This window comes from Dendrobates tinctorius, unplaced genomic scaffold (genome assembly GCF_039654945.1).
Source record: "Dendrobates tinctorius isolate UK_male_01 unplaced genomic scaffold, ASM3965494v1 ptg000022l, whole genome shotgun sequence".
Classification (NCBI taxonomy): domain Eukaryota; kingdom Metazoa; phylum Chordata; class Amphibia; order Anura; family Dendrobatidae; genus Dendrobates; species Dendrobates tinctorius.
In genome coordinates, this window is record NW_027361690.1 from 71,157,072 (window position 1) to 71,185,017 (window position 27,946).

General features: G+C 44.0%; 1 protein-coding gene across 6 annotated transcripts in view; it reads left to right on the top strand.

Moving 5' to 3' along the window:
* The window catches only part of MCTP2 (multiple C2 and transmembrane domain containing 2), a 273,414-nt gene that overhangs the window by 87,434 nt on the left and 158,034 nt on the right, over nucleotides 1-27,946 (top strand). For all 6 annotated transcript variants that reach the window (XM_073568759.1, XM_073568762.1, XM_073568763.1 and 3 more), the window contains 2 exons: nucleotides 11,201-11,263; nucleotides 14,243-14,348. In XM_073568759.1, the coding sequence (XP_073424860.1) occupies nucleotides 11,201-11,263; nucleotides 14,243-14,348 (169 nt within the window). The remainder of the gene's footprint in view (nucleotides 1-11,200; nucleotides 11,264-14,242; nucleotides 14,349-27,946) is intronic.

Here is a 27,946-nt window from a genome sequence, read left to right on the forward strand (position 1 = left end):
AACTCTGAAATGTCTGTAGGGGGCAGTACTACTTGCATTTTTGCAGAGTGCAGAAGTCTGATGATCGGAATTATTTCACTTGTTTGCTACAACCCATTTCCATTTCATTCATTTGTTTTCTGTGTTTGCCTGTCGATTTACGTAACCAGGCTTTGGCGATCAATCCTCCCGTGTACATATATGCTTTCACTGGGTGAGGCTCCAGAGGCAGGCCAGAAAGTTGTTAGTTAAGCAACTCCTTGAACAGGATGTACATTGTTCTGTCACATGCCTCCAGCCTGTTGGGTTTGGCTGCTCGCAAACTCTTTAGAAGGTTCTGAACAAACCATTAAAAAGAATCATAATCCAACTAAAACTGGCTGGAAAAGGCATTGGGCCAAAAGGAAAGAAAAGCCGAATGATAGCTGCCACTTGTAGTGTAGTTTGTTTTTGCAGCGAAGAGAGAGAATAAGCAGTAAGATATATTTATGTCCTCTTGACTCTGGGTTTTCTGCTACCCATGCTTTTCATTGCAGCTTTGCTTCTTAAGATGGCTCCCTGTGCTTAACGAAAAGCTCACTTAGACTATAAATGAATAGGAAAGATTATAGTTGCAGCGGTCAAGTCAATACTACAGCATGTGACCACTGCAGCCAATCGCTGAGCTCAGTGTTCTTCTATGTGGGCAGCACAAGTCACCGGAGCCCACTGGTTGGCGCTGCGGTCACCTGCTACGTCACTGCTGCAGCCATATCAATGAAGACCTGGAGTGACGCTTGAAGGACAAGGGGGGAAAGAAAAGAAACCCTGGAAAAATGCCTGGACAGCCTCAAGGACAGTGTCCACAATTGTAAAGTGTGATAATTTTGTAGCTAGTGCCTTTTTAGTGCAATTACTCACAGCGCACTTCAGTATAAAGGGGTGGTCTGACTTTTGCTGAAATTTTTCACACGAGGAAGGGATTATTAAACAATCAAACACGGTAGGTATAATCACCCGCTCAAATTCCCCCATTACTCCAGGTTGGACCACTTGGCAGAGACAGGATGTAATGATTTTGTTCTTTAGTCACCTGACCACTGTATTTGGCTGCAGGAGACGGGTGACTGGTCCAAGACTGCATCTAAGGCACAGCCGATGAGTTCTCAATCCAGTCACCTGACTGCTGCAGCAATTCAAAGGCCTCAGCTGTCAGTGACCCAATCTGGAATGGACTAAGAAAAGGGCTTGTGCTGCAGCTACAGGGATTAGTCAATGATTGTAGCTTCTTTTATAACTTGGCTAACTGTTCTACAAAGAAAAAAAAAAATTGAGTCTGACCACCCCATCTTACATTTTTTTTTTTTTTAAATGTTTGTTTATAAAAGACTAGTCCTAGTAAAGTTCCCATCACTAAAGGAGTTTTATCAAGTTATGTATTCTGGAGCATACTCTCCTTTATCTCCTGGATTCCTCCTTGCTGGGGGTGGTGCGATTCTGGAGGCTTGACAGATGGAGTCTGCAGTACAGTTGCGCTGCTAACTCGAACTGTGCACTCTCCAATGCTGCAAGCAGAAGCTGCTTTGCCCCAGCGGTGTCAGAAGGAGCGCAGCGGCACAGAAGCTAGCTGGATCCAGCAATTCAGACTGCTTCAGAGCAGCACTTGCAAGCTCTTCATTGAAGAGCTTAAGTTCTGCACTCCTTATCTAGGAGACCAGCCACTGCTGATACTTTAACGTTATCCAGTAACTTAGACAATGAGCAGCAAATTTTATATAATTCAAAATCCAAATTATTTGTTTTTTTGCAAGGCCTTTACAGTGTTGCCAACTTAAAAACGTGAGCATAACCTAGGCTAGGGTAAAACGTCCACTGGAAGCCGTAATCGCAGTGACACATTGCAATATTGGATGCAATGATTTCCCTTCATGACACAGAGCTGCGACAGTTGTATGTTTCCAGATGTGTTGGATATATTCACTATGCTGCTGATCACACACGTGCCATAGACTTCAATGAAATATGCAGACATCAGTCAACATGGCTGTAGATTTACAGCAAAATCGGAACTCTAAAAAATGTGTGCAACAGCAAACCCTAGCCTTACGCTGACTAGTGTGTGTCACTTTTTCTTCATTGGATCCACATGAAGCAGAGATGCAACTTTTTTTTTTTTTTGTTAGTGATTTTAAGGCTGGGAGCAGGCTACCATGTGTGATGCGAGAAATTCGCACGAGTTTCTCGCATCAGCACCCACTCAGGACCGGAGCTGCGGCTGCATGTATTTCTGTCCATGTATTTCTATCCTTCACGCTCACAAATCCTCACCCACCCCAGCACACTCCTACCTATCACACATTCAGAAATCTACAAGCCATTAACCCTCAGACACTTTCAGATTCCCTACACTCATGACTGTCCCCAATCTCCTCTCTTTCCTGTCCTAGTCTGGCTGTTCATCACTACAATGACACTCTTAGAAACACCCTTGACCAAGTAGCTCCCCTCACCCTCAGAACCTCTAAACACAGAGTAAAACAGCCCTGGCTCACATCGCAAACTCAACTTCTCCAGCGTTGCTCCAGGAGTGCTGAACGCCTATGGAGAAAAACCCGCACACCAGAAGACTTCATCCACTTCAAATTTATGTTAAGAACCTATAACACTGCCCTTCACCTCGCCAAACAGACCTACTTCACCCTGATCTCCTCACTAGCCAACAACCCCAAGAAACTTTTTGACACTTTTCACTCCCTCCTCAGGCCAAAAGCACAAGCCCCCATCACAGACATTTGTGCTGATGACCTGGCCTCCCACTTTACAGAAAAAATAGATAATATCCGTCCAGAAATCTGCTCCCAACCACCAAGTACTGTGACTCCCATCCATTCCTGCATCTCCCCTGGCTCACTTTCCACATTTGATCCCATCACAGAAGAAGTCTTCAGACTCCTCTCTTCTTCTCGTCCGACTACATGCACTACCGACCCCATGCCCTCACATCTCCTCCAGTCTCTCTCTCCAGTCGTCACAACCCACCTAACTACAATCTTTAATCTTTCCCTCTCCTCGGACATTTTCCCATCCTCCTTCAAACACGCCATTGTTACTCCATTACTAAAGAAACCTGCTCTCGACCCATCCTGCACAAACAACTACAGACCAGTCTCCAATCTCCCCTTCATCTCTAAACTTTTGGAACGCCTAGTTTACTCCCGCCTTACCCGTTACCTCTCCACTCACTCCCTTCTAGACCCTTCACAGTCTGGCTTCCTTCCCTTACATTCGACTGAAACTGCACTCATCAAAGTGACCAATGACCTTCTGATAGCAAAACGTAACGGTGACCACTCTCTGCTCATTCTTCTTGACCTATCTGCAGCTTTCGATACTGCTGACCACCATCTCCTACTCTCTAGGCTCCAGTCACTAGGCATTAAGTAACACTGCTCTCTCCTGGTTCTCTTCCTATCTCTCTGATCGCTCCTTCAGTGTTTTGTTCTCTGGCTCCACGTCCTCTCCTCTTCCTCTTGCTGTTGGGGTACCTCAGGGCTCAGTCCTTGGTCCCCTTCTTTTCTCTCTCTACACGGCCCCAATTGGACAGACCATCAGCAGATTTGGCTTGCAGTACCATCTTTATGCTGATGACATACAACTATACACATCTTCCCCCGACCTCACCCCCGCAGTACTACAGAACGCCAGTGACTGTCTGTCCGCAGTCTCCAATATCATGTCCACTCTCTAACTGAAACTCAACCTCTCTAAAACTGAACTTCTTCTGCTCCCGCCGTCTTCTAACCTCCCTAAATCTGACATTTCCCTCTCCGTGGATGGTACCACAATAACACCCTGGCAGCAGGCACGCTGTCTGGGTGTTTTGTTTGACACCAATCTCTCCTTCACATCCCATATACAATCTCTTGCCCGCTCTTGCCGCTTACACCTAAAGAACATCTCTAGAATCCACCCTTTTCTCACTATGGAAACAACAAAAACCCTCACTGTTGCATTGATCCACTCCCGCCTGGATTACTGCAGTGCTCTATTAATTAGCCTCCCCGTCACTCGACTATCCCCCCTCCAGTCCATACTTAATGCAGCGGCCAGGATCGTCCATCTGGCTAATCGGTACTCGGACGCGTCCGCTCTTCGCCAGTCCTTACATTGGCTGTCCATTCATTATAGGATCCAATTCAAAGTACTTGTTCTCGCCCACAAAGCTCTCCACAGTGCGGCACCCCCTTACATTTCTTCCCTCATTTCTGTCTATCGGCCTAGCCGATCGCTGCGCTCTGCAAACGACTTTCGACTAACCTCTGCACTAATCCGTAACTCCCACTCCCGACTCCAAGGCTTCTCCCGTGCTGCTCCTATCCTCTGGAATGCACTACCCCAAGAAATCAGGACTATCCACAATTTGCATAGTTTTAGGCGCTCCCTCAAAACACACTTGTTCAGAGCGGCCTATCACGTTCACTGATCAAAATAATTCTCTGTGTAAGTGTGCTTGTGTAGCCCATTCACTATCTCCATCCATCCTTCACTCCCTCAAGATGGCTGGACCTTCATTGTAAAAACACAATTGTAAATACACACCTGTACTTTGTATCTCCCCCACCTCATTGTAGATTGTAAGCTCTCACGAGCAGGGTCGTCTCGTTTCGTCTTATTTTGCTTCAATTATTGTATTGTTAACGTTGTTACTTATGACTTGTGTTTTGAAACTGTTAAACTGTAAAGCGCTGTGGAATATGTTGGCGTTATATAAATAAAGATTATTATTATTATTATTATTATTATTATTATTATGCAGCCACAGCTCCGGTCCCGAGTGCCGGCGGTCGTGTCGGGTGTTGATGCGAGAGACTCATACGAGTTTCTCGCATGACACACGGTAGTGTGATCCCAGCCTAAAGCAGCAAGCTATACCCCATTTTCACTTTCCATCACTTCTTCAAACTGATATGAATGGTGAATTAGATGTGATTTTTGACTTTTAAAATATGCCCAAATGAATAAATAATTGTGGGCTGGGAATTCTCCATACGTATGAGAACTGGAGTTAACTCTGCATGATCTGAACCACATGCAGCTTTGTAGTCCATAGCTCTGCCATGTTTTATTAGCGCAGCCGTTCTAATCTACTTGGACATATTATAGCACTTCTTTGTAAATGTGTGTTTACAAGGCTTTGTTATGTAAGCGGCAGAGTCAGTTACAATCCCTAATAGACATTTACATACTTCCCAAACTATTCCAGTGCTGCTTATATGCTTGTATATTCCATGTTGGGGCAAGTTAGGACAGGATATGGGTTGAACTAGATGGACTTAGTCTTCCTTCAACCTTAATAACTATGTTACTATGTTATATAATCCTCAAATAGACTAATGGTGAATAATTTGATGTTATATGTATTTTACCATAAAAACCTTTCTTGTCACTTCTCTGTGTACTTGAAATGGGGGGGAAAGATAAAAATTAAGATGAGACTTACTTCTTTTAAGATCCACTTAATTTTTTTATGCGGACTTGGTTTTATTTTTTAATTTGCTCCAATATTTTTTTGCACTTAGGACTTGGCATGGCATCACACACACTAACTAGAAGTTAGAATGCTGCACAATAATAAATATCTCTTGATTCTTCATATCATGGAGAAGATTGCTGCTGCAACTACTACCTGCTGCAAAAACTGAACTGGAGTAGAATTGAATGACATGTATGATGTAAAAGCATGTTCACACTGGCCATAAAAGCAAGCAAAACCAAAGGAAAAAATGTGTGTATATACTCTAATGAAAATAAGTAAAAAAAGCAAGTGCATTAAATAACATAGGGTACTTGGTAAACACTATTTTGATCAAAAAAGTATAAAGCTGTCCCACCATGGCAAGGTGTACACTTTTTTGATCAAAATAGTGTTTACCAAGTACCCTATGTTATTTAATGCACTTGCTTTTTTACTTATTTTCATTAGGGTATATACACACATTTTTTCCTTTGGTTTTGCTTGCTACCTGCTGCTGCAACTGCTACCTGCTGCTGCAACTGCTACCTGCTGCTGCAACTGCTACCTGCTGCTGCAACTGCTACCTGCTACCTGCTGCAACCTGCTGTAACTGCTACCTGCTGCTGCAACTACCACTCTAATTTTTTTTCTTTTTTACCCATGCAAAGATTCAGAATATTAGCCTTACGAAAAAATGTTGCATGGGCAATAAATGATGGCAGGGTTGTTTTTTTTTTTTTTTTTAATCCTGTTTCCCCGGGCATCCGGTTTTTGCGGCCTGCACAAATATATTTTTGTATTCAGTGCTGGTTTCTTTCATTCTGGTGTTTTTATGATAGTACCATCCTAAAACTCGTGGAAAATACTGGCGGATGTGGCTGTTTTTGGCATTTATTGCAGAGGATAATAAAACTTAACTTTTAATCACAAGTTTAAAACCTGTATAGTGAAAAATATGGTGCCATACATAAAATAATAGTGCCAGTGCAAAAGTGCCAATAAAAACAAGTTGTATGAGACGCCTTATTTTATCCAAATATAGAAGGAATATTTCTCTTTTTTGTGTCTATATGTGACCAGGTATTATTATTCCAGATGCATTAACCATATAACATCTCAACATATAAACCGACACTTTTTAGTTCTTACAGTATCCAATTTAGGAAACTATAACATTTCTTGTTTCCATTTCAAACCTTATAGAACAGTTATAGAGACAAGGTGAATCAATAAGGAGAAAATTAACTCTCCACCTCCAATATATCTATATTATAGCCGCATATTTTAGATCAAAATGAATCATAAAATACACTCATGGAGTACAGTATATTATATTGCCCTTTATTCCACTTTCTTTTGCCAATATTGCTGAGCAGATCAGTTTCCTGTTTAGGTGGTTGCTTAAATGCCATGCCCAGCGCTTGGGTATTAAGAAAACTCTTCCAGCTGTTGCAACTTTAAGGATGCATGACTCGGATGTGTGGGAATCACTTTCTACATAACAAGAAGTTCTAGCTTATCAAGTTGTGAGCGTCACTTACAGTAGTCGTGCATGATTAACAAGGGATTTAAAAAAAAAAAAAAAAAAAGAGATTTTATACAGTACTGTCCATTAGTTCACAGCCCAACTGGGCAGTCTACTTCTTTCAAACTAGGGCTACATTCACACATTACAGCTGCTTTTTTTTCTTCCACAAAATCATGACCAGAATAAAGGCTCTTGCCAGTCGCGGTGTTACCACAGGACAACTTCAGTGCTGTTATCTAGAACCAAAATGTTTGCATTAGATCTTACGCCCAGTAAGTTGTGAGTTGGGCCTGTTGTGATTATATTTGTTTTTCCAGTATATCCCACAGATCTTCAATCAGATTGCGATTTGGTCAAGTCAGAACCATAAACACCTTCAGTAAATTGCACTGCAAAAATTGCTTAGGAGTAAGCTGAAATAGGTCGCTGCCATCAGGGATTTTGATTGCTATTATGACTGCTACTTGGTCTACAACAAAGTTTAGGTGGCTCTAACATGTTAAGGGGAGGTGGCGCTCACACTTGTCTTGGGGGCACCATCAGAAATTATTTTAAATACTGCAATAAATTGAGCTGCATGTGTGGCTATTTTTTTTCTCTGTGAAATGAGACCTAATGGCAGAAACCCTACGAACGCCATTGTAATCAATGTGATCTTCCGCCAAACAAAGTTGCACTCTGTAGTGCTAAAACATGTAACTATGTATGCTAAGATATGACAAATATGAATAACAATACTGCTCTAGATGAGAAAACATGGAGTCTGTACACACTAGTTTTCTGATTTGGAAGTGCCAGGCTTTTTTTTTTGTGATTTGTATATCAGCCCTCTCATAGAGCACACCACCCTCCAGCCTGTGGTAATTTTAATTGCAGCAGGATCCTACCTAACCCTGAAATTCAGGCTTCAGCCTAAGGCCTCTTTCACACTTCAGTTTTTTGTGTCCGTTAAAATCCGCCAAAAAGGCGGACAAGCGGATCCGTTCAGAACTGATGTGAACGGATGCCACAGGATCCGATTTTTGACGGATCCGCAGAATGAGGAAATTTAAAGGAACCGCTGGCCGAGATATATATATATATATATATACACTCACTGGCCACTTTATTAGGTACACCATGCTAGTAAGGGGTTGGACCCCCTTTTGCCTTCAGAACTGCCTCAATTCTTCGTGGCAGAGATTCAACAAGGTGCTGGAAGCATTCCTCAGAGATTTTGGACCATATTGACATGATGGCATCACACAGTTGGCGCAGATTTGTCGGCTGCACATCCCTGATGCGAATCTCCCGTTCCACCACATCCCAAAGATGCTCTATTGGATTGAGATCTGGTGACTGAGGAGGCCATTTGAGTACAGTAAACTCATTGTCATGTTCAAGAAACCAATCTGAGATGATTCGAGCTTTATGACATGGCGCATTATCCTGCTGAAAGTAGCCATCAGATGTTGGGTACATTGTGGTCATAAAGGGATGGACATGGTCAGCAACAATACTCAGGTAGGCTGTGGCGTTGCAACGATGCTCAATTGGTACCAAGGGGCCCAAAGAGTGCCCAGAAAAAATTCCCCACACCATGACACCACCACCACCAGCCTGAACCGTTGATACAAGGCAGGATGGATCCATGCTTTCATGTTGTTTACGCCAAATTCTGACCCTACCATCCGAATGTCGCAGCAGAAATCGAGACTCATCAGACCAGGCAACGTTTTTCCAATCTTCTACTGTCCAATTTCGATGAGCTTGTGCAAATTGTAGCCTCAGTTTCCTGTTCTTAGCTGAGAGGAGTGGTACCCAGTGTGGTCTTCTGCTGCTGTAGCCCATCTGCCTCAAAGTTCGACGCACTGTGCGTTCAGAGATGCTCTTCTGCCTACCTTGGTTGTAACGGGTGGCAATTTGAGTCACTGTTGCCTTTCTATCAGCTCGAACCAGTCTGCCCATTCTCCTCTGACCTCTGGCATCAACAAGGCATTTCCGGCCACAGAACTGCCGCTCACTGGATTTTTTTTCTTTTTCGGACCATTCTCTGTAAACCCTAGAGATGGTTGTGCGTGAAAATCCCAGTAGATCAGCAGTTTCTGAAATTCTCAGACCAGCCCTTCTGGCACCAACAATCATGCCACGTTCAAAGGCACTCAAATCACCTTTCTTCCCCATACTGATGCTCGGTTTGAACTGCAGGAGATTGTCTTGACCATGTCTACATGCCTAAATGCACTGAGTTGCCGCCATGTGATTGGCTGATTAGAAATTAAGTCTTAACACACAGTTGGACAGGTGTACCTAATAAAGTGGCCAGTGAGTGTATATATATATATATGTATATATATATATATATATATATATATATATATATATATATAATTTTTTTTTTTTTTTTGTCCGGCACCCAGACAGAATTTCGGGTTAAATCAGTGTCTGGAGGATCCGCCGCCCAAAAAAACGTTGCAAGCTCCGTTTGGAAATCTTTGAGGATGTTGACGGACACCAACATTTTGGCGGATCCTCACAAAAACGGATGCAACGGACGGCAATCCGTCAAGATCCGTCAATGGGGAAAAAAACGGATCCGCAAAGAAAAATGGCGGATCCGTTTTTTTTCCAAATCGGTGGATCTTGACTGTCAAAAACGGAAGTGTGAAAGAGGCCTAATAGAGATATTCACACTAGATGCATAGGGTTCCAGTAGGTCAGAGACCGCCTTGTCCTTGGCTGCTGGGCATGCTTGAATTGACCCAATTATGTGCTAAGCTTCTCCGTTTTTTTCTTATCTACAGCAGTAATGCTATTCATATTTCACATGTTACATATTTACATGCTTTAGTACTGCAAAGATGGCTGCTTCTAGTTCTCACCTGTACACACCAATGTGATTTTCCAGGCGCTGTAGGTGTCCACCACGTGGCGGTTCAGTCTTTGGCTTGAACAATGTTCTGTCCCTTTGTTGAAACTGAAAAATGGAAAGCCCAACATGGATGTAAGGCTATGTTCACATTTATATAATCTAAAGGGAAATGTGATTTATCAGACTGACCTCTTCTTCCATTGATTCTTAGCCATCAGTGACCCTGTCCCCAGTTTATCATTTGTCCACTTTAAGTAGGTACTGATCAGAATGATCCTACAAGACATGTCGAATTGGAGATGCTCCAAAACTGGTTGTTCTCTTGCTGCCTAATATATCCAAACACCCAACCTGTATTAGCGACATAATATATCGGTATTACTAGTTTGGCCCGTGCGAAATTTTCGCACATTGGTCGTCGGGGGCGCAGGCAATTTCAGAAGAAGCAAGCTGGTCAAATGTAAATGTATTTCTTGAGCTGATGAACACAGACAGGTATTTATATATGTAGACTGGTAATACAAAAAATCGGTCTGATAAGTAGAGGCCAAAAAATGTCTTCCGGTTGAGTCATGACACCAGCAGGTCATTGTGTTTCTGCAGGTTTATGAAAATGAATGTTTATACTGTATTTAGTGATAAAATTGTGAATGTGTGGTTTGTTTGGCTCTTTTCTTGCTGAAAGGAGCAAGTTTACCTTTCACATGGTGAATCATTTGTGTGTGTGGTGGGGCTAAGTAATCTGCGAAAAAGCAGTGCATGTTTGCGTATGTGACTCACCATTTGTGTGTGTGTGGGGCGAAGTATTTACTGAAAAAGCAGTGCATGTATACAAATATGTTTGCATATGTGACTCGCCGGCAGTGAAGTGTGCAATCCTCCAATGTGCCTGAAATAGGCTGGGCAAGCACTTGAGCAAGCTGGAAAGCCCGCAAGGTAAAAGTTTGGATTTGTTTGTGATGTCTGTAAGCAGCTTTGTGGTAGTTTGCTTTGGGGTACTGTGGTGCTACCTGCAGGTCATTTTTCCTTACTGCAGGTTTATGAAAACTAATGTTTAAACTGTATTTTGTGATCAAATCGTGGATGTGTGGTTTGTTTGGCTATTTTCTTGCTGAAGGGGGCAAGTTTACCTTTCAAATCGTGTATCGTGTGTGTGTGTGTGTGGTTGCAGTATGAACGGTGATACAAAGTAAACACCGAAAAAGTGTTTAGAAATAATATAGATTCTTCTCACTGGTCATTGGTTTTAATTTTCTAGCTGATCTTTTTAGTAGATTTCTGTAATTGTTTGCCATTTTTAAACATCAAAACCATTGTAAGTATATCCATTTTTAATTTTACTTTTTAGGATGGGACAGGAAGCATTGACTTGAACTCTTCAATGTCCTCACAGATGTCAGAAGAACTTGGAGTAAGTAGATCATCTTACTTAATTTAATGTAAATATCTCGATCGATAAACTGTGTATGATTTACCTCTGAAAATACTTGCCATGTAGAGGTCGGGTTTGATCACTTTTGGGACCAATGTCCTCCCTAGGGACTAGGACAACCATCCTGTGCTCTTATCACTGTCTATGACAATATCCTTAAACGCTCCCTAGTAAAAACTCTGCATTATCCTTTTTAGGTGGACATACAGTTTAAAGGTAATTACTGTTGTAAGGCTGTAGTGGTAGAAAAGGTGTTTTACCAGTCAGACAGAATAAACGTAGGACTGACTGAACATATAAAAATATTTCAGGCTGCAACTTGTTCATTAGCTTGTATCTCGAAATGCACTGGAGGTAAAAATTCCAGGCTGTCCCCATGGATTTTAGTAGGTACAGAGATTTATACTTGTTTTATCTTGCCCAATTTTGCAATCAATCAGCAAGAAAACTTGCAACCTTATCTACACTGCCCACTAGAACTATATATATTATTGGACATTAGTGAAGTCTGGACTTGGTGTAGGGGAATAGTCTTGTGTAAAGATCTCAATCATCGTATAGGTGTTGGCGAATGGTGTTGGGTCCAGGTCTCTGTATCAGCTACTCATATTCTTAAACACCAAACCAACATGCTATGGCTTTTATTTGTGCAGGGTCGTATTGTTAAGCTGAAACCGGAAAAGACCTTCCTCTTAGTGTTTATGTAAGGTTGGAATTGTAATGTTCTTTACAATTTCATTTTATGCCGTAGCACTTCCTTTTACTGGAATGAAGGACACAGCGTAATCCAAAGACGTCTGTCTGCTATAGGTCACTATTTCACCTGCTAACAAACCATGCATTAGGAAGAGTTTAGATAGTGTGAGATCTCAATATATCTACAGTACCTCACCACAAATTGTCATTTGGATTGTTGACTGGTACTATTCTTGCTTAGGGAAAATGGAAATTCATGGGGCAACCACACTAGCGTGTGGTGTAAGGACAGTCACTTGTTTTACTGTGCTCTCATTATATACCACAATGAGTGGCAAAAGATCCAATTTTGAAGAATAATCTCATGAATGCCCAATACTCCATCACAAGTTGTTTATGCTACAATTGTCTATTTGTGGTTATGTTGGCTCTGTCTGTCGAGGGTTTTGCAAACAGGTATTGAATTTCAATTGTGAGAAACTAGAATCCTGACCCAAAATCGCATGAAGTTATGGGTTGACATCTGTAGGTGGGTGTTTGTCTTAGGTGATGCCATCTATTAAACCACTGATGGAGTTGGATTTCTAAAGAGGATAATCGTGTAAAACAGAGGCCAAAGTTTTTGATCTTAAGCATTTTCTTTCTGCAATAAAGTGAACTCATGAGGCACATTTATAACATAGTAACATAGTTAGTAAGGCTGAAAAAAAGACATTAGTCCATCCAGTTCAGCCTAGAAAATTCTGTCAGAATAAATCCCCAGATCTACGTCCTTCTAAAGAACCTAACAATAACTGTAAGATACAATATTGTTATGCTCCAGGAAGACATCCAGGCCTCTCTTGAACCCTTCGACTGAGTTCGCCATCACCACCTCCTCAGGCAAGGAATTCCAGATTCTCACTGCTCTAACAGTAAAGAATCCTCTTCTGTGTTAGTGGAAAAACCTTTTCTCCACCAGACGCAGAGAATGCCCCCTTGTGACCGTCACCTTCCTTGGTATAAACAGATCCTCAAAGAGATATTTGTATTGTCCCCTTATATACTTGGTTATTGGATCGCCCCTCAGTCGTCTTTTTTTCTAGACTAAATAATCCTAATTTTGCTAATCTCCCTGGGTATTGTAGTTCCCCCATCCCCTTTATTAATTTTGTTGCCCTCCTTTGTACCCGCTCTAGTTCCATTATATCCTTCCTGAGCACCGGTGCCCAAAACTGTACACAGTACATGTGCGGTCTAACCAGAGATTTGTACAGAGGCAGCATAATGCTCCCATCATGTGTATCCAGACCTCTTTTAATGCACCCCATGATCCTGTTTGCCTTGGCAGTCGTTGCCTGGCACTGGCTGCTCCAGGTAAGTTTATCATTAACTAGGATCCCCCAAGTCCTTCACCATGTCAGATTTACCCAGTGGTTTACCGTTCAGTGTGTAATGGTGATATGGATTCCTCCTTCCCATTTGAGTGTCTTTTTTTTGGCATTAAAAGCACAAAACACACACCTTGCCCACTGTATACATAAAAATGTGAGGTCAACCTTATTTTGCTGTGGATTGTGTTACTAGATGATATTGTCATTAGGATATGACTAGTTTATATCTTTCTTAGTTTGCAGGAAGTATCCAATACACAAAGATTTCCCAAACTTGACACTTCACTCCAGGCATCCTGAATGGAAATTGCTATTTTTACTGTATTCATTATAAACAAATCTTTGTACTCGAGGTGCCAAAATGAATTTTGCAATGGTGGAAATGTGTATTTTTCTGAAAAAATAATTACCGTAATACAACCTGGGTATTATGCCTTTCCTTTTGTGGTCTCCATGTACCACTGAATTTGAATGGCAAATTAGATCATCCGGAATAGATGCCCCTGAGTAGTACCAAACGGGTTTGAGCTCTACCTAGTCTTCCTGGACCAGTTATTCAGTAGCCAAATAAGGTTATAGTACTCCTGCTTATGGCAATAGTACTGGGCAAAAGTACATTCGTGTTCCTGGGGCTCAGAGGTCAGAATCCTCTAGCAGACACTGGAGAATTTAGCCAGCTCTGGGAAATGCTCCTCTTTCATAAGTTACAGCTTTATTGGTTATTACAATCCCACCATTAGTGGTTATTTTTTGTGCATATAGAAAGTAGAGATACTTTGTAGAGAGAGTTGATACTAGAATGTGTCATTGTCCAGTATGCCATTAGTCACGTTTTGCAGTGTTGCATGTAATGTGTAATTTGTACCGTATTTTAATTTGTATTCTTCAGGGCCTTGAAAACTATGACAGTGTGAGCAATCTTCCCAATCTAATGTCCTACCTCCTGACTATCCACCTAAAAGAGGGTCGCAATCTGGTCATCAGGGATCGCTCAGGTAATTATGACGTAAATGTCTTCTTCTGTACTGCGTTATGATAATGTAACCCCACTTCCATATTGTGTCTGAACTTTTCTGTATCTCGCATGAAGCCATAGTGCCGCCTGGAGAAAGTTACCGCTGGTGATTTATCTAGACAGTCTTGATTGCAATGTCTCCACCAACAGAGTGCAGTAAATCGTCAGTGTTCAAACTTGTTTTGTTGGTCTGTAAAACTTTGCAAGCCCACTTCTGTGCTGAAAGTTTTGTAGTATGATGACTCTATTCCCTTCCTAGCCAATATTTTATTGAAACTAAGCAGGACAATCTTTTATTTGAGGGATTTGTACCAAATTAACAAGTTACCCCTAGCCCATATTAATAGAATAGGAGTTAACTTATTTAGTGCAGACAAATATATGACCGCTGGGATCCCAAGGGATTTTGAGAAAGACACTAAAGAGTCCCTTCTGAATGGAGCAGAGGTTTAGCATGTACTCTTCTGCTCTATTAACAAATTCTATATGAGAATATTCATTTATTTATACACCTTTTGCTCTTCTTGCAAACTGTTTTTGAGCATTTTTTCTCTGACTTGCACGTTTACCATTGTCCCTTATTGGCAAGATTTCTTAACATGTATGGGTTGTGAGTAGGACTGTTATCTTCCCTGTGACCGGCCCTAGCTTTCTTCAGGATGTGTTTATTGTACCTTGAAGGGTATGTGTGCACTGAGTTTTTGGAGCAGAAACGGAGTGGAAACTCCAAAGTTCTGCAATTTTTTTTTTATTTTTCTGTTTTTAATAGGAGAGTTTGGAGTTTCTGCTCCAAAAACTCAGCAGACAGACACTGCACATACCGTAAGTGCTTTTAATGGCGTGTACTTGCTACTCCTTTACTGTGTAGAAAAGTTGATGACAAATGTATTTGTTGGGTTTTATATTTGGTGTACACTTCCTTCTACACACGTGGTCAAAATTGTTGGTACCACTTGTTTAATGACAGAAAAACCCTCAATGGTCACCGAAATAACTTTAATTTTATAAAAGTAATAATAAATCAAAAATCTATAAAAATGAACAAATGAAAGTCAGACATTGCTTTTCAACCATGCTTCAACAAAATTTTAAAAAATAAAACTCATGATTTAGGCCTGGACAGAAATGATGGTACCCTTAACTTAATATTTTGTTGCACAACCTTTAGAGGCAATCACTGCAATCAATTGATTCTTGTAACTGTCAATAAGACTTCTGCACCTCTCGACAGGTATTTTGGCCCACTCCTCAAGAGTAAACTGCTCCAGGTGTCACGTGTTTGAAGGTTACCTTTTCCAGACGGCATGTTTCAGCTCTTTCCAGAGATGCTCAATAGGATTTAGGTCAGGGGTCATAGAAGGCCACTTGAGAATAGTCCAGTGTTTTCCTCTAAGCCATTCTTGGGTGTTTATTAACGTGTGTCATTATCCTGTAGCAAGACCCATGACCTGCGACAGAGACAAAGCTTTTTGACACTGGGCAGCACATTTCTCTCTAGAATCTCTTGATATTCTTGAGATTTCATTGTACATTGCACAGATTCTAGACACCCTGTGCCAGATGCAGCAAAGCAGCCCTAGAACATAACAGCCTCCTCCATGTTTCACAGTAGGGACAGTGTTCTTTTCTTGATATGTTCACAGATGGAAAAATGAATCATAGAGCTGATGTGCCTTGCCAAAAAGTTCCATTTTTATCTCATCTGTCTACAGGACATTCTCCCAGAAGCTTTGTGGCTCGCCAACATGTAGTTAGGCAAATTCCAGTCTGGTTTCTTATGATATTTTTTTTTTTTTCCCAACAATGGGTTGGGTTGGTTGTTTACCATGAAGTCCACTTTGGCTCATACAACGACGGATGGTGCGATCTGACACTGATGTTCCTTGAGCTTGAAGTTTACCTTTAATCTGTTTAGAAGTTTTTCTGAGCTCTTTTCTTATTACTCGTATTATCAGTCTCTTTGTTTTGTCATCAATTTTCCTCCTGCGGCCACGTCCAAGGTGGTTGGCTACAGTCCCATGAAGCTTAAACTTCTGAATAATATGTGCAACTGTAGTCACAGGAACATCAAGCTGCTTGGAGATGGTCTTATAATTTTTACCTTTTACCATGTTTGTCTATAATTTTCTTTCTGATCTCCTGAGACAACTTTTTTTTTCCTTTGCTTCCTCTGGTCCATGATGAGTGTGATACATACTCACTGTGCTGTTTGGTGACATGGTATCTGTAGCCCTCTATACAGGCCCACTCACTGATTCCAAGATTGTAGACACCTGCGATGCTAATTAGTGGACGCACCTTGATTTAGCATGTCCCTTTTGTCACATTATTTTCAGGGATACCATCATTTCTGTCCAGGCTGTTTCATGAGTTTTATTTTTTTTTAAATTCTGTGGAAGCATAGTTGAAAAGCAATGTCTGACTTTCATTTGTTCATTCTCATTGATTCTTGATTTATTACTTTTGTCAGATTCAAGCTATTTCGCTGAACATTGTGGGTTTTCCTGTCATTAAACGAGGGGTACCAACAATTTTGACCACGTGTGTGTGTGTGTGTGTGTGTGTGTATATAGCTGCTTTCTTTTTGGTGTAATTTTTACAGCGCCGGTACACAGACCACGTGTGCACAGAATGGGACCATATGTAGTGGGGTTTGCACTCTTGCTGTTGAACCTCTGAAGAAAACAGTGTCTGTTTAGTAGACGTGAGCATTATTTGTGGTCATGTAGATCGGCAAAAATAAGATGTCAAGAGATGCGAGCTTCTGTTGAGCTGCCAACAGCAATGCATAGGGGGGACGTTTTGATAAATAAAACTTGTAGGCTGGGGCTACAAGGCGACACAGGTTGTGCGGCCAGAGAGCTTTATGCTGCTAGTATATTGCAGCTTAATGCATATGAGTTGGATCACCTATTTACCCAACAGTACAGCCCCAAAATGGGCAAACCATAAAAAGTTGGAATCAGTTGGATTTTTTTCTTTTTTTGCAACTTGCTTGCCACCAAATTCACCAGCATTATGTGTACATGTAGCAGTAACCTAGAGCAATCTTTAGTCTTTACACAGTTTGTGCTGCCAAAGTCGCCGTGTAGCCCCAGCCTTTTACTTTGAAGATGTGATTCGATCCTGAACCAGGACTTTAATTTATTAATCCAAATGCATCAGAATTGTCTCAGATTAAGCCAGAGTTCTAGCACACTTGCCTTATGCTTCATTAATTAAGTTTGGCTTGCTAGAGAAATTTTTTTTTTGAGTATCTTGAAAATTTGATTGTACCATTTTATTTTTTTATATAAATACTATAAAATATAATGTAAAAGTAAGTGAAGGGTTCTGTAAGGTTAGGCAAGAGCGTTAATGCATCAGATTTAAGACTGTCTAGTCTAAGTTTATACTGTCTGGAAAATGTGCCGGATTAGTATATCTGCCCCCAATGTGTCTTACTCAGATCTTTGTACAGGATGTACAAAAATGTGGGCTTTTCCCTTCACCCATGACAGCACCACATGAGAGAGGGATCCGCCCCGCCAGGACAGGAACCTACTGAAACATAAGGGGCGGCACCTCTCCCCCGCTTCAGTTGGGTTCCTGTCCTGGAAAGGAATCCCTCTGACAGCGGCGGCGCCTGTCAGGATGAAAGACCCAGGGCCGTCCCGGCGTTTAAATTGCAGGGCTGACTTACCTGCGACGCCGGCCGTCGGCAGCTGGTAGCGCAGTCCCCGGGGTGTTGCCTGATCCGGGCCCCGGGTTCGTGCGGGCACGTCCCGATGTCCTCCCTTCGGAGGTTCCTCCACGTGCCGCCCTCCCCCTGCGCGCGCGCCCGTCCTTCGCCTGCATGCAGGGGAAGCCGGGGGCGGAGACCGGCGTCCGACGTCAGCGGCGCAGAGGATTCTGGGAGCGCGACCGCTGATGTCATCAGGACGCGACGATCATGGCGCCGGGCGCGACGCCGGCCAGGAGAAGCGGCTGGCGGTCGCGGGGGGGAGGGGTAATGAGGGGCACTCACCGATAAAGAAGGAGCAGAAGCGGCTGCAGGGGTGACAATGGCATCTCAGGAGGATCGCTCACCGTCCCCATTGTCTCTGCCCCCATCACAAGCTTCTGGTCGCAAGAGCCGCTCGAGCGGCAAGAGCAGCAGCCGTCCAAGTCACCGATCGAGGGATTCCTCGAGGTCAAAAGAACGCAGAACGCACGCTCCTTCGCAGCCCCAGAGCCCGGTATCGGTCTTTCCTGGGTGGTGAGTGATCTCCGTGAAAGTTGACAATGTTGTAATAGGGCTTCCTATGTCCTTTTCTTTTTTAGGGAGGCAAAAAAGCTATATGCAAAAAGAAAAATAAAGTATGTGCCATATTCCACAGCCCTTTAGCAAAAGACTACCAAAAGGACTTATGTGCCAGCTGTATCCAGCGGACTATGGCTGAAGAGGCACCGAGCCTGGCATCAAACCTCAGATCAATAATTAAGTCGGAGGTACAGGGCTCACTTAAAAAATTATTAAAAAAGAAAAGTAAGAGTAGGAAAGCCTCCCCGAGTTCCTCGTCAGGCTCCTCCTCTTCGGAGTATTAAGTTGAGCACGGGTCATCTTCATCCTCAGACAGTGATACGGGGGACAGACCTTGCTTTCCCGTAGAAGATACGGACGCCCTCCTTAAAGCCATCAGGTCCACTATGGGCCTACAGGAGGAGAAAGTAGAGAGATCACTGGAGGATGTGATGTTTGGCGGCCTACAAGAAAGGAAAAAGCGTACCTTTCCGGTCAATGACAAGATTCAGGCCCTAATCGAAAGAGAGTGGAAGAAACCGGAGAAGTCAGGTAGCCTTCCCTCCTCTTCAAAGCGAAGATACCCCTTTGAGGCTAAGGACACGGACATCTGGGACAAGGTCCCAAAGATTGACGCCGCAGTGTCTAGGTCTTCCAAGAAATCGGCCCTGCCCCTGGAGGATTCAGGGGTTTTGAGAGATCCCTTGGATAAAAAAGCGGACTCATACCTAAGGCATACTTGGGAGGCAGCGGCAGGCGGTCTAAAACCAGCAATAGCCGGCACCTGCACAGCCCGGTCATTAATGGTCTGGTTGGAACAACTGGAAGAAAAATTGGTCTCCAAAATACCAAGAGAGAAAATTTTAGGTGAAATGTACCTACTACACGGAGCTGCCGCCTTCTTGGCAGATACCTCCGCCGACTCGATGAGGTTAACGGCAAGAGCAGCGGGACTGTCGAACGCCGCAAGACGGGCGTTATGGCTCAAAGGCTGCCCTGGGGACATTCAATCTAAGGCAAAATTATGCTCGTTACCATGTGATGGGCAGTTCTTGTTTGGAAAAGACCTGGATGACATCATGGAAAAAGCCGGTGATAAAAAGAAGGGCTTCCCCAGATTCATGGGTGATCAAAGGAGACCGCCCTTTCGGAGGGGAAGGTTCAATCGAGGCCGTCCCCCGGGAGAACGGAAAAGGTGGGACGACAAGAGGAAAAAAGAACCAGGGTTTGTTTGGGGGAAACACCTCAACCGCCAAAAAATCCCCGCAATGACACCAGCCCTCCTGTGGGAAGATTGAGGCTCTTTTCTCAAGAATGGGACAAAATATCGGCCAACAATTGGATCCTGAAAATTATAAAGAATGGCCTAAAAATCCCCTTCTTCCAGTATCCAAGAGCTTCATTTGTGGTGACCCCCGTCAGGAAGGATCCAGGAGAGCAATCAGCCATAGAAACAGAAATCTTAGGACTATTGGAGAAACAAGTTCTGGTAGAGGTCTCGAAAGATCAAGAAAGAAGGGGGTTCTATTCTCCCCTCTTCCTAATAAAAAAAACCCGACCTTTCCTTCAGAACGATAATAAATCTCAGGCACCTCAATCAATGGATCATGAACCAAACATTCAAAATGGAATCAGTGACTTCGGCCATAAAGCTGTTACACCACAACTGCTTCATGGCCGTAATAGATTTGAAGGATGCCTATTACCATATCCCGATGCACCAAGAGTACCAAAAATACCTGAGGGTAGCCCTATACATCCAGGGCGACCTCAGGCATTTTCAATTTACGGCTCTTCCGTTTGGCATCTCCATAGCGCCAAGGATTTTTACAAAAGTAATAGCGGAAATGACAGCTTTCCTTCGAATCCACAATGTGATTATGGTGCCTTACTTGGACGATTTTCTGGTCATTGGCAATTCAGAACATCACTGCGCACATCAGGTAGAAAAGATAACAGAGACCCTGCAAAGACTGGGTTGGATGGTAAACTTAAAAAAATCAAAACTTCAACCCCTAAGGAAACAAACGTTTCTAGGTTTCGTCTTGGACTCCGACCGTCAAGTTTGTCTCTTGCCAGAGAAAAAACTAGAGAAGGTGAGAGAAATGACCCTTACGGCAATACAGCATCCTCACATGACCCTAAGAAGGGCAATGTCCCTGCTGGGCACGCTAACAGCCTGTATCCCAGCGGTCAACTGGGCACAGTTTCATACCCGACAACTGCAGGCGGAAATCTTGTCAGCCCAGAGACGATTGAAAGGGCGTTTAGAAGGGAAGCTGGAACTTTCCGAAAGGGGGAAAAACTCTCTCACTTGGTGGCTAGACGACACAAATTTAGCAGGGGGAACTTTGTGGCACAGGCCCGTGTCCGATGTAATATTGACGGACGCAAGCTCCTCGGGATGGGGGGCACACCTGAGAGAACATATGGCCCAAGGGTCCTGGGGTCACATAGAGCAGAAGGCTTCCTCCAACTTAAGAGAGTTGAGAGCGATAAACAGAGCCCTAGAGGCATTCATTCCCATGTTACAGGGTCAAAACGTCCGAATTATGTCAGACAACAGGGTGGCAGTGGCGTATGTCAACCACTAGGGAGGGACAAGGTCAAACTCCCTAATGGACGAAGCCAAAAGAATCTTCCTCAAAGCAGAGGAACCTCCCTAACAGCCCTACACATCAAAGGGACAGAAAATGTTCAAGCCGACTTTCTAAGCCGCAACAAGTTAAAACAGGGAGAGTGGGCCTTAAATCGGGTAATATTCCGCAAAATAGTACAGTTATGGGGACAGCCAGTAATCGACCTCTTTGCCACCAAAAGCAACCGGCAAGTGAGAAGGTTCTGCTCATTAAACCCAGGGGAAAACCCGTGGGCAGTAGACGCTCTACAAATCCCGTGGCGGTTCAAACTGAGCTATGCCTTTCCCCCAGTAGCGTTAATCCCGACAGTAGTAAAAAAGATAAGAGACGAGCAAGCCAGAGTAATCCTCATAGCCCCGTTCTGGCCAAAAAGACCGTGGTTTTCACTACTACAAATGATGTCTCTCTCGGACCCGTGGGTACTGCCAGAGATTCCAGATTTGTTAGCTCAGGGGCCGATATTCCACAAACAAGTCAAGGGGCTCCATCTGACGGCGTGGAATTTGAGAGGTCACTTTTGAAGAATAAAGGTTTTTCCCCGGGGTTGGTGACTACTCTAATGAAAAGTAGAAAACCAATAACAACCAACATATATGGCAGGACGTGGAAGAAATTCCTACAATTCCTGGGAAAACCGTTAGGTCAAGAACCCCCAATGGAGTCCATCTTGGAGTTCTTGCAGGCAGGCCTACAGCTAGGCCTGGCGGTTAATACACTCAAGGTACAGGTTTCAGCGCTGGGTGCATTATACAATTGCAATATAGCGGCAAACAGATGGGTAGCCAGGTTTATAAAATCTTGCCACAGATCTAGGCCAGTTTCCTTACTGAAAATAGCTCCATGGGATCTAAATCTGGTGCTGGAAGCCCTCACGAAAGAGCCGTTTGAACCCATACAGCAGATTTCAACTAAAAATCTCACTCTAAAAACCATCATTTTGGTAGCTCTAACGTCGGCACGTAGAGTTAGTGACTTACAGGCCCTTTCAGTCAACCCACCATATACCCAGATATACCAGGATAGGGTGGTTATGAGAACAGACCCGGCTTACTTGCCGAAAGTAGTAACTAACTTTCACCGAATCCAAGAGATTGTCCTCCCTTCCTTTTGCGAGAATCCGAAAAACCCAGGGGAGGAGAAATTTCATAGCCTAGATGTTAAAAGAACCCTAGTAGAGTATGTCTATAACCAGCCAGTGGAGGAGGTCCCAGTCCCTATTTGTAGCCTTCCAGGGTGCTAGGAAAGGTTATGGAGTGTCAAAGGGGACTATTGCCCGATGGATTAGGGAGGCCATTAGTGTAGCCTATTCAGCTAGTGGCGTCCCGGTTCCTGACGGCATCAAGGCTCATTCCACCAGAGCCGTGGCGACCTCCTGGGCTGAGAAGGCAGAGGTATCGATAGAGCAAATTTGTAAGGCCGCTACCTGGGCCTCACCCTCAACTTTCTTTAGACACTATAGACTAAATCTGTCCTCCTCTGCTGACTTGACCTTTGGTAGAAGGGTGCTGCAAGCGGTGGTCCCTCCCTAAGGTGTTCGAAGTCTCCAGAATCTCTCATGTGGTGCTGTCATGGGTGAAGGGAAAACCACCATGGTTACTTACCGGTAGCCGGTTTTTCCGGAACCCATGACAGCACCCCCCGTATATTTCCCCCCCTTTTTCACCGTTTGGGTGTGCACAATAGTCGGGTGTATTTGTGTGATGTGGTGTTGGATAAATATGTAACTAACCGGGAAGTCCTCTCAAGTGCTCTGTAATCCAACTGAAGCGGGGGAGAGGTGCCGCCCCTTATGTTTCAGTAGGTTCCTGTCCTGGCGGGGCGGATCCCTCTCTCATGTGGTGCTGTCATGGGTTCCGGAAAAACCGGCTACCGGTAAGTAACCATGGTGGTATCTCATCTACGTATGACTTGGCCATTCTACTCTGCTTTCCCAAACTACGCCTGACATTTTAAATAAAAAAAAAAAAAAAGTAAAGGGTAAATATTAGGGTGCCAAGGAAATGTATGGTAAAAATTTACAGTAAGTAGCAAGTTTTTGAAGGTCTTACCTCCTAATTTTGTTCCTTTTTGGTCATAGATATTTTATAATTTTCTTTTTTTAATATTAGTTATCATTTACTGGTTGCTCAATGACACATCATATTGCAGTTTTAAACGTTTGTTTATTATTTATCGTCATGCATATCCCGTGTTATGTATGGTATGTTATGCCGTTTACCGATCAGATTAATTGATTTTAGATTTTGATAGATCGGGTGCTTCTGATTATATTAGGGCTTCGCTCTGGTAGGTAATGGCAGGGTGGCAGTAACGAGGCAACACACAGGCATAAAGTCCGGTTTCAGTCGTTTAATGTCACTTAGTAACCAGCGGGTTAACAGAACATAAGGAAAAACCATACACCTACTCCAGCTTGGAGAACCACTGGTCCCAGACTCGCCCCTTTCACAGGACGGGCTTAACTAAGCGGCTGCCAGGTCCTGCAGCTTCTGCCAGGTGCCCTTCCCGGGGTTCTTCCGAGTCTTGCTGCCATAGTCCTGCAGCATGGGGATCCTGTATACAAGTTTCAGGCTGTGTAGCCAAGTTCCTGTAGCTTCCAGAAAAACACACACACACACACACACACACACACACACACACACACACACACACACCTACACCTTGTGGCAATTACCAACCTCCATTACATAGGGCCCAACCCCTCCCACCAGTGAGATAGACATCACATGGGCTGATCACGTGACCCTGACATCATCGCAGGTCCTGTCTTTAGGGAAAAACCCGTCCAAACACTAATCTGCTGGGAGAAACATATCTCCCATCCAGTAAAACACCCTCTACTGTACCATAATAAATATATATATATATATATATATACCGTATTTTCCGCTTTGTAAGACGCACTTTTTTTCCCCCAAAATTGAGGGGGAAAAGGGGGTGCGTCTTACAAAGAGGATATACATTTGCGCTGCCACTGAGGGTACTTGCCGCGGCACTCTGTGCCCTGATGCTGCCGCTGCGCTGTCCGCCACCGCCGCGCTCCTGTCCCCCGGTGGTTTCTTCCGCCCCACCGCCGCCGCCGCGCTCTGTCCCGTTCAGCGTGGGGGGGTCTCTGTCGCTCCATGCCTGCTTTCTTCCTGGAAAATGGCCGCCGCGCATGCGCAGACGGACATCTCGGCACTGAAATATCGGGAGATGAGATTTCAGCGCTGAAATCTCATCTCCCGAGATTTCAGTGCCGAGATGTCCGTCTGCGCATGCGCGGCGGCCATTTTCCAGGAAGAAAGCAGGCATGGAGCGACAGAGACCCCCCCACGCTGAACGGGACAGAGCGTGGCGGTGGGGCGGAAGAAACCACCGGGGGACAGGAGCGCGGCGGTGGCGGACAGCGCAGCGGTAGCATCAGGGCACAGAGTGCCGCGGCAAGTACCCTCAGAACGGGACAGAGCGCGGCGATGGCGGCAAACACCGGGGGGACAGAGCGCGGTGGTGGCGGTAAGAACCGGGGGAGAGCGCGGCGGTGGTGGCAAGCAGGCACCGGGGGACAGCGTGGCGGTGGTGGCAAGCACTGGGGGACAGAGTGCGGCGGTGGTGGCAAGCAGGCACCGGGGGACAGAGCGTGGCGGTGGTGGCAAGCATCAGGGGACAGAGGGCGGCGGCAGTAACAGACACCGGCAGCGGCACGCTGCACATCAAAACACCCCCTCATCCCAGCAGCAATGTTCCACTCCGGCCTCCTCCATCACCACCCCTGGAAAGCAATAAGACGCATGGATTATAAGATGCACCACCATTTTATTAAAAATAAAGTCTTTTTCCTATTTTTCTCCTCAAAATTTGGGGTGCGTCTTATAATCCGGAGCGTCTTATAAAGCGAAAAATACGGATTTAGTGTTCGAAATTATTATGCAAAAAATATTTCCTCATATTTTCTCTAAATTACCTATATGAATTGCAGTCATTGTTATTTTCCAGTCATCTAATAATCATCTAATATTCTAGTATAATTGCAATGTTTTTGAACAAACTGCCTATGAAAACAGTATATTTTTAAAAATAAGAAACACTCAAAATGCATGTTCTAAATTATTATGCACAGCAGAGTTTTCAACCTTTTTATTTTTATTTTGAACAAAAAAGTGGTCACTTGTGAATTATAAGCATTATCCGCTTATTACAAAATGAAATCAAACAGTTTTCAAGTTAAAACTTTATTCTAGGTGATGTTACATTTGCACATAGGACCCCTTGTTTGAAAGAAGCCTCTGAACTCTCTCTTTCATTGAATTTGTCAGTTTTTGGATGATTTGTGCTTCAATTGTTTTGCATGTGGACAGAATACCCTCCCAGAGCTGTTGCTTAGATGTGAACTGCCTCCCGCCATCATAGACACTCCTTTTGATGATGCTCCAGAGGTTCTCAATGGGGTTGAGGTCAGGGGACGATGGTGGCCACACCATAAGTTTGTCCTCTTTTATGCCCATAGCAGCCAGAGATGCAGATGTGTTATTTGCAGCATGAGACGGTGCTTTATAATGCATGAAAATGATCTTGCTGCGGAAAGCACGGTTCTTCCTCTTGAATCATGGTAGGAAGTGCTGTTTTAGAAACTCCACATAGATTATGGAGTTCATCTTTACCCCTTCAGGGATCCTAAAGGGGCCGACAATCTCTCTCCCCATGATTCCAGCCTAAAACATTACTCCACCTCCTCCTTGTTGGCACCTTAGCCGTGTTTTCATGGGGTGTCCATCAACCAGCCATCCTCCACTCCATCCATCTGGACCATCGAGCGTTGCATGGCACTCATCGGTGAACAAAACAGTTTGGAAGTCAGTCTTCATGTATCGTTTGGCCCACTGGAGCCGTTTCTGCTTGGGTGCAGTGGATAGAGGTGGTCAACAGGATGGCTTACACACAGCTGCAAACCTCTGAAGGACCCTGCATCTTGTTGTTCGGGGGACGTTGGAGACACCAGCAGCTTCAAAAACTTGTCTGCTGCTATGACAAGGCATTTTTGCAGCTGCTCTTTTTACCTGACACAATTGCCTGTTGGAAAGAGTCCTCAATTTTTCCTTGTCAACACGCACATGTGTGTGCTGGGAATCAGCTACATACTTCTTGATTGTGCGATGATCACGATGAAGTGTCTTGGCAATGTTGATTGTAGTCATGCCTTGATCTAAATACTCCACAATTTGTTGCTTCTCAGCAGCCGACGCATACTTTTTCTTTCCCATTTTGGCAAAAAATGTAGGCTGCTTAATAATGTGGAACAGCCTTCTTAAGTAGTCTTGCCTTTATTTGGACACACCTGCCAAACTAATTTGCACAGGTATCTGCAATTGCTTTCAGTGATATAAAGAGCCCTGACACACATCACCATCAATGAGTTTAAATGACAAACAAAAAAAATTCTAACCTTATCACTCCTAAACTTTTTGCATAATAATTTGGAACACAGTGTATATGTATGTGTATGTATGTGTGTGTGTATATATGTATGTATGTATGTATGTATGTATATATATTTTATTTGAGCAAGTGGCAAGTCTAAATTTAATGTCAACATATTTTACATGGTGAATCCTTATGCCAAAAGGAACAAATTTGAGGGGTGAGACTTGCCTATTTGCAAAGTTCATTTTTCCTTGGCACCCTAGTAAATATCTATTAAGTGCTATTTCTCTTGTATGTGTGGTACTTGGAAATTTGTGAGATTGCACATGAAGTTTATTTCCACTAATCACTGAAAAACGAGATTTGAAAGTCCTTGTTGGGAGGTCACATTATATCCTAGCATCAGTCATGTTTCAGGGCAGTGTCTCTTTTTTTTTTTGGATCAAAGTGTCAAATCTGGATTTTTCCTCTTCTCCACGACAGCACCCACTGAGAGGGGATCCGCCCCTAGGAACAGGGAACCTACAGAGAGATAAATGGGGCGGTCCCCCTCACTCCCTCAGTTTGGTTTCCTGTTCCTAGTAAGGAACCCGCAGAAGAGGATGCCCGGCCTGGTAGCTACCCGCATGCATTATAGGAGCAGTGGGGTCCCCAGAGCTGGAAGCAGCGTGGGGGCGAATCAGATGATGGACTCCCCCCTCGGCTGGTAATGCAGGTGAGGCCTGGGCGAGGTGTGCCGGGCTCACTTTTTTTTTTTTTTGTCGAAAAAGGGAGGCGACACAAACGACCCAGTTTCGCTCCAGTTGGGCCAGCCAGGGGAATCCCCACATGGCAGCACCAGAAAAAGTGGTAGCATGAGAAGGAGTGGCAGCTCCAGGAGAAATAATAGCGGGCGCTCTAGGCAGAGCGGGCCCACGGAAAAGAAGCGGAAAGAGAAGCCGTCTCACGCCTCGCCTCAGCCTGAGTCTCGAACCCCGCAGCTAGTTCTATGCTGACGAAATTCACGGGTGAGTGTTTTGGTCAAGCTCATAGCTGATGGCGTCCCTTTGTCCTCTCGTTCATACCCCTTAGGCCAAGAGAACGGAGAAGGCTAAACAGAGAATGTGCCTTATGTTCCCAACCCCTCCCAGATGGCCACTTGAAGAGGTTGTGTCAGTCTTGTATTGAGCAGACCCTACAGGAGGAATCCTCGGGAAAGAAGGAGGATATCCGCACAATAATTAGAGAAGAACTACGAGTCTTGGGCGGTTCTAGTAGTCTTGGGGGGCAGTCCTCTGC